The following is a 12,863-nucleotide window of genomic DNA, read 5'->3' as shown; positions in this document are numbered from 1 at the left end:
TGTTCTCTGTCACAAATGGGATTATCTACATCGTAGATAGGTAAAATAATGGTCTTGTTAAATATATATTTATATATATATTCTCTCTATCTACTACTTTTTTTTTTTTTTTTCTATCTCCTTAGTGGAATACTTGAGGAGCTGCATAAAACTCACTCTCGTTGAATACTGGTTTCATATTGTTTTCTTCACACATGAACTCTAATGGGAAGGAAACAAGATGTCCCCTAACAGACTTCAATCTCTCCATTGGATCTATTAACTTGAGTTCTCCATTCTCATAGGATTCTAGCTTTTCAGGGGCTATTCCTAAATCAATGGTGGTGTGGCTTAGTTTCTCCTTCCAATGGGCCATGCTTTGCCTGAGAGCAGCTCTGTGTTTGATAGCGAGATTAAACATATGTGGGAGAGTGGAAAGTGAGAGCAAAAAGGATATAAATTCATGGTGGTAACTTACCGGGAGCGTATGTGATCATTGGGAATGCAAGAAAAGACGTCTTGGTAGATTATGGAATTTTCCTGTCACATATTATAGTATGTTCATTAGGTAGTGTAGCAAAAGGAAAAACTATCAGTGGAAAGGGAAAAAAATATAAAGCAATATAAAGCTATTCCTTTTCCCTGCATGTGAATCGGGAGTTACAAGCTCTCCCTCTTGAATTTCTGACTATCTTGTTAAGGCCATGTTATACAGTGTTTCAGTAATATGGGCCGGCTTTACTAGGTGGCTCACATACCATATGCAACAACACAGGAAAATGCTAGTCATATTTGCACTATAATCCCAAAAAAATAGTCGAGGTTACAATTAGAGTCCATTCAAATTTTATAAACCACAAGAACATCTCTCCCAGACAGTGTGAGATCCCATTCACCATTTTTCTGTACTTAATCTGGACCATTACACAATGATTGAGACAGCCTACTTTTCCACATACAGATCATTTCTTAAGATGCCACTAACCTACATTAGACACTACACTGTAATATCAAGTAGCCCAATTTCCTCCAAGACTTGCATGGAGAAAAACCAAGTCATTAAATCCAGACAACCAGGAAAAATCCTTTAGTCTATAGCTACAATGAAACTTTCTAGAAAAAACACGTCAAGGCCACATTCTACCATAGACTTTTACTTAACATATTAATTTATGTGTTGTGATTGCCAGCATGTGTGTGTGGGAGTTGTAAGGGTCAGTTTTGTTACATGTATATGAATATGATATTGGATTTCATATGCATACAGCACACAATACACATACACCCCACTGAAACTAACTGAACATTCACAAAAAACTAGCAAATTTCACCTTTGCAGTTGCTAACCACAGTTCTCTGTATGTTGAGTCTAATAGTGGATCACTGATTTGACTGATCTGAAAAAAAAAAAAACGAGTTTATTGTATTAGTGCACCATATAACTGTCACTAGTTAATTGATGAATAGTTGGTGGTGCTAAGTATGTTTGATAGTGGAGTTATAATTACATTAGTCTCATTCAGTTTTATACCGCAGAAGGCCTTACATATCACCTCTGAAATTTTGTGGATGCAAGAAGGGTGTGGAAACATGCATGTTTAGTTAACATTACTTGCCTCTCCTGCAGACAAGCCAAGGTGCTCAGACCACAATGAACACCGAAGACTATAAGCAAATTTTCCAGCCTGCCAAGGCTCTCCGTTCATAGATGAATCAAGAAACTCTTTATCTTCAACGACGACTCCAATCTGAAACAACAATCATATAGTAAAATACATATTCAATTTACATTATTTCTCACAAAACGAGAAAAGATTAAAACACCATCTTCATATAAATAAATCAATAAGACTTGGCTTCTGATTTTAAATTTGATCTAGTCATTATTTTCTCAAACTTATATCTAGCAAACAATCTTCCAAATAGCATTATTTGGATTATATTACTTCTAGAGGATATCTAATTCTTTTTTTTATCCAAGAAATGTGCCAAACTAGTTGAGTACTGGCAGCATATTCCAAGAGAAAGTGACACGATTCTTGAAAACATTAGGGCTCGTTTGTTTTTAGAGATGAGATGAGATTAAAGTTAAAAAGTTGAATAAAGTCTTTCTTCTCAAGCAGAAACTGAAAGAACTCATCCTTTTACTAGTATATTCTGACAACATATCGCAAATTCTAGTTTTTTTCCACAATTATCTCAAGTATTTGAATAGAAGATTGCATTTGTGTTGAGTGGTAATGGATGAATGAAGCATAACAGTTCCCTGGCATCTCCTAAATCTGAGAAGAGTTTATATTCTTGGCTTAGATCCCCAAGGAAAAAATTCAGTAAATGTACTCCACATTTGAAACTCTTTCATATGCTCATTATGGTAGCTATTGTGCCAAAGTAGAAATGATACCTCAGAGTCTCTTGATCCGAGCAAACTCCTATCATTTATATTGGATGATCCAATCACGGCAATGCGATCATCTATTATCATTAATTTGCTGTGCACATAAACCTGCATAAGAGTGAGGATATGCAAAGAAAAGCAAGCTAAAAATTCGTGGGAATCATCACTGTTTGAGAAAAAAAAAATTTGAAAAACAATCCTACATTAATCTAGGCCTTATTTATTAAGTATAGAGATGCAGCTTTGGGATGACAACACCTCAACCCATTTTGGGGTCATGGGACCAGAATCTGGAGGTGTTATCCCTGATTTGCGATCCAGTTGTAAAGCATCCTAGGCCACTTGCCATGTGGTCCAGGTGCATCTATCAAGCAAGTATGGGAGGCTATGGAATCAAATGTGGAGAGGCCCTATTGTCATGCATGGTGCATGTAGGCATGTAAAGCAAGACATTACCTGACTTGTAGCCACAGGACCACCATTGAAAAGTCTGCCATATGATCTCAGACCATAGAAAGTAATATAATCATGGGTTTTAGGACCAAGAAGGACATTAAGCCTATCCAGTATTGAGTGCTTTTCTCTAGAAATAGTACGATACTGCCAATGCACTAATGCTCTAACAGTTGCTGCACCACTATCATCTAGACCCCCCTGCAATAAAAGGTTCAAAACAGAAGAAAAGACTCAAGTATCGGAACTTAAATATTCAATATTTAAGAAATAATACCAAGAGTAAGTACCTGGAAGCCAGGTAAGAGTGGTAAGACAACAATGACCCTGAAACACTTCTGTTCTTTGTGTGCTTTCACAATACGCCTGTATAAAGCTTCCAGGACACGGTTTTGTATTATCTCATCCCCTTTAAGTCCAGATATGAAAAATTGATTCTGGAAGCAAGCAAACAGTAAAGATGGTTAAATGCTAGCAATAAAAGACAAATCAAACTGCTCCGCAGACTACCCTTTTCTCAAAACACAATCCACCAACCATATTATTAACATGCTGTGCTCAAATTAAATTTTTCATTAGCAATAAGTTGTGAATATAGGTAGGATCAAGAGAAATCCAATTAGTTGTTAACCCAAAAATAAAGCTGCTTTGACAAAATGTAATACCTCAACGTAGATAAAATGCTGTGCCTTCTCAATGAGAGAACAATAGGCACTATGAATGCTTTTTTCGGGTTGAATTGTCCCAGCAGACCACTGGCTGACACTTCTGATTATCTATACACCACATAACGTATATAAAGAAGGCAGGAGATAAAAGATTAAAAAGGGAAATTGAGATACATCAAGATGGAAGGAGAATATAACAGTAAACAAGTAATATCGTGTAATAACTTTGCATTCACAATGATAATATTTATAATTATTTAAAGCCTGGATTTAGATTTGGCTAGTTTTTATGAATTTATGCTTGGTGCCTAGCAGAAGTGGATGGCTAATACTATAAACAATAAATCGTCTACTACTTCCTAGAATGGAACTCATATTATGTTTGCAGACTCCATGAGGCATAGATAAAAAAGAGCTAACCTGAACATGACAAGAAGTACATGGACCAACACAGTCATTAGCAGCAACGTCATGATCACCTTCCTTGGGAGTTTCACACTCATCTGAAGCTTTCATGCCACAATGTGCCACTACATCTGAATTCATTTTACTGTGAAGATCCATACAGTCAAGGTCATATGCAAAGCTTTTAATCCGTGCATCTGGGGCTGAGTCTTCAGCTTCTGACTTCTGAAAGGAAAATGAATAACTTCCACATTCTCCATTTGGCTGATCAACAAGGTTATGATTCATATGCAGGCCATTTAACTTTGAGTCTACATTGGAAGCTGCTAGTCCATCAGCTTCCTGAGGCAAAAGCAATGGGATATCTTGCAATGGGGAATGTGAGGAAAAAGAGTCCTGCCTACTGATGCCTTTCTGATTTTCATCTGAGTTCTTGTCAATATCTCGCTCTCTGCTTCTTCCCATGTAATGAGGGAGGACCATGTGGTGGTGAGGCATAAGTAATGGAATTGTTTGCTCATTTGGTGCTTTGTTTCTCTGAATAAATGCTCCATTATGTTATAGAAAGAAAAATGAAAAACTTACTACAAATCATCATGTGATTGGTAACACATCACCAATGTACTAAATATTGGTTTGACGTGCTATTTCATTTTAACTTTCTGTCAGTGGTACATCAGTTTTTAAAGCCTATGCAGTAGAACTTGTACATCTACCATTACTCTTATATAAAAGTTAATTTGACCTGGAGATTATCATTAACAGAATCTTAACCTTAGCATGGTTCCAGCGCTGAACAAAGTGCCTGGCAACGTCACGACAGGGTGGTCCCCAAAGAGCACAATGGACATCATGCCATGGCATACGAGGTAATTTTTTACGATTCACTTCATCTGTCATTGTGTCTTCCCAAGAATTTGGTTCAGATTCTCTACACACCGCAGTAAAAGTGAAAAAAAAAAAAAAAAAAAAAAGAATAGAAGATGAGAATTTATTAGCATGAGCTATTAACTACATACCAACAGCAATGAGAAACTCTAGATAGATTCCATATATGAACAATCACACTGGGTGATATAAACTAATATGTACAGAGCTTTATATTTTGAGTGTTAAATATATAATTAGACAATTCTGTAGATGCATAGCAAGCATAAAAATTAGCTAAATGCATCATATCTGTACCATAAAACACCAAAGGGAGAATCCTATTTGCTTCATCTTGTACAAAATGTTCCGAGTCATTACAAAGGTAAGAAGAGAGGTAAAGTACCTTGGGTTATAGTAGTCCTTTCCAGGCCATGTAAGAGGAGGATAATCACCCACTTTGTGCTCAATTGTGTCGTAACGGCCAAAGCATAAATCTAATCCTCCAATAAAGCAAATTTGGTAATCAACAATCACAAGTTTTTCATGGTGCGACCTGTATATAACCAGAATTGATGAGCATTTGCAAGAAATCAAGGTAATTGTAACTTCTAAGTATAGAGTAAATCTATAGATTGCAACAAGAATTCTGAGTAAGTTTCCATAAACTGCATACCAGTAATAAACTCCAGTGGAGATATGGTCTGGATAACGCAATACCCTCACATTCTCATGGATGTTAAGGAGCCTTGTCTTACTGTACATACTGTTGATTTTCAAGGCAAGAGATACCTCCTTGTAAAGAAGTATGTAAATCTGCATAGTTTTTGCAAATTGTTAACTGCAAATTATTTACAAATCCACTCAAAATACATGGAAATTATTACAGAAGTAGGAAAACAAATAAAAACAAATATGATAAGAGAAGGGAAACAAGATCAATTGATAAAAAGAAGTGACTAAATATTCAAGGCGAGTCTCATGTTTTATCAGAAGAATGATATCTGACTCTGAAAATCAAGTCAGCCAAATCACTGTTGCAAGCATTTGTAACTCAAAATCAATAAGTCTTAACATTTTTTTTGAAAAAGATACCTTTTATTGAAACGATAAGTCTATAACCATTAGGAATGAACTAATCGATGAGAACAGATGACTACATGGATAAATTTGCTATTAAACTGAAGGCTAAAACACACATAACAACTGAATGCTATGAACTCCTCTGAAACAAATAACCAGAGAACGTCACATACAAGTATCATCCCTAAAAGATGAAACAGAATGAGAGTGATGCGAAAACCTTCCCGTTCACAAAATTCATCCTACAATAAATGCAAAACTTCATGACGTGATAAATTTAAGTTTTAGTCTCCCTTTAAGAAAAATATTTATTTTTTGTCTGCTAGTTTCATCACATATCTGACTCAGATAAACTGGCATGGATCGACATTCTGATCATACAACTACAGCATACTTCAACTTAGGTCTAGTAAATGTTATATTTACATTGATTATGACTTTATAAGCATCCATTTTAACTCAGTCCACAAAAATTCTCAGTTCTATACGAGACCATCAAAAGTAATGTATATAATAAGCAAGAAAGATCTCCGTGACTAAAAGTAGACGTTAACATTCCTTGATGAATGTTGACCCAAAATGATTTTATGCTTGAGTTGGAGGGCCGGCCCTCCCTCCCTCCCTCCATCAAGTCAAGTAACTCATGTTCAGAAAAACAGCCCAAAACCAAAACCGTATATTATCCAGAATGAGATGGAATCATTTGTGTTTGCACCTGAACCCCTTGCTTAGCTTTCTCTTCCAGTAGAGCCTCAAGCCGAGAGGAAGAATGTCTATCAAAAGGACGTCTTAGAAACATTTCTGGGCAAATCCACCAGCCAGTAATCAATATCTGCATAAAATCTAATCCTTCAGTCAAAAGAAACAGACACTGACATGAAATGAGTGCCTTCCATCTAAGCACAGATTTAAAAATCTAACCTCTGATTTTGCATTCTCTATTGAAGAAGCAATTGCTTTAAAGGCTGCTTGCCCATCTATAAACCATTGGGCTTGGCTTCCATCTTCCGCCAGACCTCTTTGAGGAGCATAGGAACCAAAACGGTGAGTATGACACCAACCCTCCTGAGGCCTCATACCAGCTTTGTTGATTTCTGTAACCCATTCTTTAACCTTAGCCATACTTGAGGTTCTTAGCTTTATGCTCCGACTTCCACAATTTATCTTCCACAATTTTGCAAACTCTTGTCATTAGAATCAATTTTGAAAAAGTAAAGGTGGTATATTCAGAATAATCAACAAAATTAAACATCCATATCATTTATAACACTTCTAAAGAAGTAACTAAGCGCATACAGTCAATATGCATAAAATTATCTATCAACCAATATTATCTTCTAACTTTGAAATTGCTCGTGCAGTTCCAATTTCTCATGCTATCTGATTCTGTTGCAGCAAAAAGTTCAATTGCTTGGATATAGATTACCATAACTATCAGATAGCAATTACATTAGACTCATAAAAAGTCAATCAAAAGCGAACACAGTGCCGATGCATAAGTTACATAGTGACTAGAATCGTTAAGCTTTGAAGAACTAAAGACAGACAGCTTACTCACCTTAAATGCATAACGTAAAAGATTATGTTCCTTTATAGGACTTGCTAGATGTACTTGGGAGACCCCATTTTTACCGGAGGCTGGTTGTACATCAAAAACAATTATATCTAAGAGCTTGGTGTCAAAAGGATCATCCAGAAAGGCCAGGAACCCAGGTTTTAAAACAACCCATACCTGCATGCAGATAAGGTGTGAATAATGATTGAAACTATAGTTAAGAATCAATCAGAGAAAACATAGAGGTTGCAGGAAAGGTAAATCAAATCAATCTAATGTACACACTTTATGTGAACAGGAATTGTAGAATTTTTTTCGTTTTGGCATGATTTAACTTGGTTGATTGTGAAATAACAATAATCAAGTAAGCTATTTGAAAGCATTTAACGCCTTGAAGTTTAGAAGCCAATAACAATTGACAGACTAAAAGAGAGGCTGCTGACAGCCCTACTCTTCCATACTCAGTCTTATGCAGTCACTCCAACTAGATCGCTGAGATCATTGAAATATAGAGGAAGCTACATGGCGGCCAATGGTCAGGATGAACCCTACTGCAGTTCCAGATCCCAGTAATCTTGAGCTAGATATTTTTCTTGACCCCTATGAAGCAGGCATAAGAACTATTTAACGCAATATCTTCACTGGTGTGATAAAGTTGTATAAAACCTCTTCAAATATGCAGTTTGGAGAAGGATACTAATGGACTGAAGCAAGCACCCCCACATGTTGAATTAACTTAGTAGCCGAGGCTGGAGAGTGAATTGAGACAAATAAAAAAGTGCTTTAAGAGTGATGACTAAACAACTAGAGTCCTGAGCAGGGGTATGTTCCAGTCTTTAGATGTATAAAAGGTGCCTCAAGCCAGAATGTGGAGGCATGTAACAGGATTTCAAGCTGAGGGACTTATTCCATGGCCCAAAAAATCAAGGTTGTTTCTATTTCGCATGGCTGTACATGGCTCTTCATTCTGAAGGGGAAAATATTAACTTAATCCCACAAAAGAAAGAGAAAGAAAAGGAAAATTGTGATCACAAGGACAGAAGTTCAGAGCCAAACCTTTTCCCAGTTGCCTTGGCAACACCCAGTCCAATTTATCACACAAAAATTCACATCAGAATCAGCCCCCGGAAGATGCTTCACCATTATGTAACCTTCTTTCAGCTTCGAACCGTACTCCTGTGAGAACGACAACTTGGAGACCTCCAAAAATTTGCATACCTACAATCCAAAGGCACTTTTCACGATAGATGGCCTAAGCCGCCAAGAACAAAAGATTGATGAAGTAGTGAGATTTACTGAACTCATTAAGCAATGTCAAAACCGTGTGATCTGAATCAAGTTTTAACAAGATTCTTGCCTAATCCAGACACTACCCTACCACCCCACAAAAACGGAAAAATAAAAGGAATATAAGGGGCCTTGCCAAAATTCATATTCCTAGTTTATTAGGCACATTGTTTTGGGATTTCTACAGAAGCAGGAATAAAGGTCAAATCATCTGACAGGAACCCGGTAGAGGACTGAATGATGTACACATTACTTGCTCAAATTAGCTAAAGAGAGAGAGTTTACAAAAGGTAAAGGTAAAAGGAACCAATAATCACATTCAAAAATAAAAGATTGATGAGTAATGTTAGAAAGGCCTGAATGTAACTTCAATTCTTAAACATGTACATATAGCAGTTATTCTCCAGACAAAAGAACAACAGAACCCCATCAAAGAGAGTTGCAGTTGAATATGATTCATTATCAGAAGCACCAAAGAATGCTGAAATTTCACCTCTCTGGAATTCACTATGTCCATATTTCCCAGAAAGTGATTTAGATAGCCCTGCATTGCCCCCTTTGCTCTTTCAGAAATAGATTGCTGCCCTCCTAGTGCTGATCGAATTATAGGCAGAGCAGCACTTGATGGAACATTTCTGCATATTGAACCAAATCCCAAAAAGCTCCTTTGTTAGGCGTCAAAAGAGATGCAAGAAGCAACTCTGGTAAAAAGGCTTTATCAGTTTGAAATACCAAAACAGAGCAGACCATATAGGGTCATCAGCCTTTACCTATTTTTAACACTTTCTTCGTGATGCAAAGGAATAGCTCCATCATCAGGTTCATCATCATCTTGCACTACTGCTGTCTGATCTACTATTCCTAAGCTTTGAAGCCATTCTTTAGCCTTTCACGAAAGTTTCAATCAGAAACTAAATGAAAATTGTGACATGTACAGAATAAAGGAAATTGAAACCCAAAAAAACTACATTCACATTCTGGGTTTACTTTTATTTCAAGAGCAAAATTCAGTTATAAGGGATTAATGATGATAGCAAGGAGTTCGAAACAGGGCGAGCCAACAAGTCCAGAAATGGATTTTAAAAAAATTAGCAAGGACACGTCATTATATTAGGCCAACCTGCTCTTGTTTCTCATATAATTCCTCAATAAATGCACGTTTCTTCAGAGCAAAATGTAAGTAGAGAACTTGTGATGCTTTCTTCACTAAACGCCACTTGAACTGTTCAATATGAATACAGTCATTAATTGCACAATATTGAGGAAGTCTTTAAACTTGAAAGAATATCAAAAGAAAAGCAGCAAATAAGATTGGGATGCAGCAAAAGGCCAAATATTGATTGATGATACCTATTTGTAACATCTGATCAAAATGTCAGATCGTCACTTTCAATATTAATTGAACAGTACTAGTTCGTTTCAGTAGCATTCTTCATTTTTTTACCAGTAGTTATTAAAAGCATTTTCCGGCATCTTTTAGAGCCCTATTATTTCCCCTCAAGAACACTTTGCCCCAAGTTCTTGAGGCCAGGAAACAACCAGATTCTAGAAGCTTAACCCTTCGTAACTTTAGAAACTAACAAAAATTAAAAGACTGAAATTGTTAAAATCTCTTTCAACAAACGTAGCAGACGCGAATTAGAAAGAAAAGAAGGGGAAAAAAAGAAGAAGACTCGTAGTACTTAAATTAATCAAACATGGTGCATATATTAGCAACAAACATTCAATTTCTATTGCATCATTATATGAAAATCTTTTGCAGTTAAACACAATCCATAACTCCTATTGAATATTTTTTCAGTTTTATAATTCCAATTCAACTGGTCTCCACTGGTTTGCTATATAATATGCGAAAGAAAAGAAACAAAGAAAACCCACACTCAAAATATGCCTTACACAACTATTTTACACAGTTTCCCAACAAACAGTAAAGAGACTCAAACAAACAAAAGCAAGAGATACCAAGAAACGAATACACAGAGAGAGAGAGAGAGAGAGTTGGTGCCTGCTTGTACTGGATATCAATGGTGTACGACAGAAGCATGGGGCTGATATCCCCAGTATCGGACCGTGAAACCGACTCTATCGTCGCCTTCGGTAACTCCTCGAAGATCCACGCAGGCTCGCCACATTGCCGGGATGACGAAGACCTTGTCATGATCACAGGGGCCTCTGACGGTAAAACACCACTGGCAAGAAGCCTCTCCGATGACATCCCAAACTTCTCGCACAAACCCAATATAATTCACCTCTTGCATGTGCTTTGGAAGACAGAAAGACAGAATCAGAGAGAGGAGGTTTGCTTTGTGAGGAAAAAGAAGAGAGCTTCAGAGCAGAACGTAGCGGTTTTTATAGTTTTTTCGGAGCAACAAAAGCTTCCCAGTTCTTAGGTTGTCGTGTTACCGGGGTTAGCACCGGATTTTCATGTTACTAGGCTATCATTGGAGACATTTGTACGAGAAATGGAGAGATTACGACCTTCCAGTACTCGTGGCACTAATCAAACTTTATTGTTCGGAGCTTCTCTGGGTTTTAATTAACTCATCCTATTTCGTTTTGGTTAATTAATTATATTATTTTGTTTTCTTTTTTAGATAAATAATTTTAATAATTATATTGTAAAAGGAGTTTAAAGAAACTAAAAATGCAGAATGTCCGAATCACTTCAATATTCCCGGGAATCTTCTCCCACAAAGATAGGCTTTCATGTGGCCCGAATTCATGAACAAGATATGTTATAATTCTCACTAATAAAATTTGGAAAAAAAAAAAAAAACTTGCTTTGATCTCTGAATTAGAATTAGAATTAGAATTAGAATTAGAAAAAATAGATAGGCTTTCAACCCCAATAGAGCCCATTTGAGGGTAATTTGGTCAATAAGATCAGTGGTATCAAGGAAGATCCATGAGACTCAAAAACTGATATTTGGAAAGGTATATGCCATGGCAGAATCACAGAGAATATCCAGATATTTTGTGCTTACCAATGAGAATATGCTAAAAAAAAGTGTATGATTGGGATTTGTCGCTACAACTTACAAATGTACCCACATGTCTAACATTACTATAATCCAATTATCTTATTATTTTATTATTTATTGATAAGTTTGTGACACCCAAGCTTTGTCGTGCACGCCTTCATTATCTAGCAATATCAGAAATAAATACCTTAAATGTTGGATGATCAATGTTGGATGGCTGTGTTTATGTCAATATTAATCCCTCTCTTTACTAATTTACGTGAAAGAAACGGTTTCATCTCATCATTATAATTTTCTTAAATTCTCACATAAAATAATAAATATAATAAACAATTCAAAATTTTTCAAATCTTAAAAAAATAATAATATTAAAAAATAATAATCTTATAATATTTGTTTTAACTTTTGACTTTTATATAAAATTATCTCATCTGATCTAACCATCCAAGCGGGGTCTAAGATAGTTTCAAATATTTTTGCATGAATTAACGATTTTTAGATCATTTCGGGAGATTGGTTTTTTTTTTTTTTTTCAAAGAAAAAAAAATTAGAGAACCTAATGACCAGAATGAGCATGCCATTATACCATATGAAGCTGTTATATTAATTTATTGCTTAGAGCTTTATTATTTATTTTTTATTAAAAAAAATCAGATATGAATCTATCTGATTATTTTTATGTTGATGAACTTGTAAACCATTCAACATTTGACGTGTAAAACAATTTCTTAAAACAATGATAATCTACCAAACTCAAAGTCGCCATTTACCAGTTTGATGTTCTTAGCTGGCGAATCTTTTCCTTCACACGTACATTTATAAGCAGTATCTCCTAGTCTTGCAAAGTTATAAATAATACTCTCAAAGTATTCTTTAAGCTCAATTAAGAATTGAAAAGAATAAAACAAAGGGGAAATTGTGATCTGGGGCGGTCCAATCCGCCACCTCGAGGTGGCTCGGGGGCGGTCCTCTCCCAAGAGACATCCCCTTCCACCTCCCACCACTGCCAAAAAAATTCATGTGTTGCTCATGATTGAAGTCACTTTCAATTGGCACAAAAGGAGAGAGCCAGAAGTAACACACATTTTGCATGTCAATTTTCAACTCTGTTTTCTCTCAAAAGTTTGCTGCTAGGTACTACTTCTTTTTTCATTCAACTTTCATGGACATAAATCCCAAAGTTCGAA

General features: G+C 36.0%; 1 protein-coding gene across 2 annotated transcripts; it reads right to left on the bottom strand.

The window, feature by feature from the left end:
- Positions 1–78: 78 nt before the first annotated feature.
- Positions 79–11,139, bottom strand: LOC109021076 (phospholipase D zeta 1-like). Of its 2 annotated transcripts, XM_019003616.2 has the most exons (20): positions 10,701–11,128; positions 9,816–9,917; positions 9,466–9,581; positions 9,189–9,330; positions 8,465–8,626; positions 7,412–7,585; positions 6,775–7,017; positions 6,569–6,685; positions 5,447–5,586; positions 5,177–5,326; positions 4,678–4,834; positions 3,919–4,440; positions 3,496–3,606; positions 3,121–3,267; positions 2,834–3,031; positions 2,384–2,485; positions 1,596–1,727; positions 1,311–1,376; positions 458–519; positions 79–374 (listed from the first exon to the last, which is right to left on the bottom strand). In XM_019003616.2, the coding sequence occupies exons 1-20, from the start codon at positions 10,908–10,910 to the stop codon at positions 122–124; spliced, it is 3,306 nt and encodes a 1,101-aa protein (XP_018859161.2). In that variant the 5' UTR covers positions 10,911–11,128; the 3' UTR covers positions 79–121. The 2 variants fall into 2 exon arrangements, 1 of the variants encoding a protein (XP_018859161.2); XR_004802753.1 differs by lacking the exons at positions 79–374; positions 458–519; positions 1,311–1,376 and having other exon boundaries at positions 1,625–1,727; positions 2,384–2,471; positions 10,701–11,139.
- Positions 11,140–12,863: the final 1,724 nt, after the last annotated feature.

Source organism: Juglans regia, chromosome 11, assembly GCF_001411555.2.
Source record: "Juglans regia cultivar Chandler chromosome 11, Walnut 2.0, whole genome shotgun sequence".
NCBI classification, from domain to species: domain Eukaryota; kingdom Viridiplantae; phylum Streptophyta; class Magnoliopsida; order Fagales; family Juglandaceae; genus Juglans; species Juglans regia.
The sequence above is the reverse complement of the archived record's forward strand: the minus strand, read 5'-3'. Positions and strand labels throughout refer to the sequence as shown.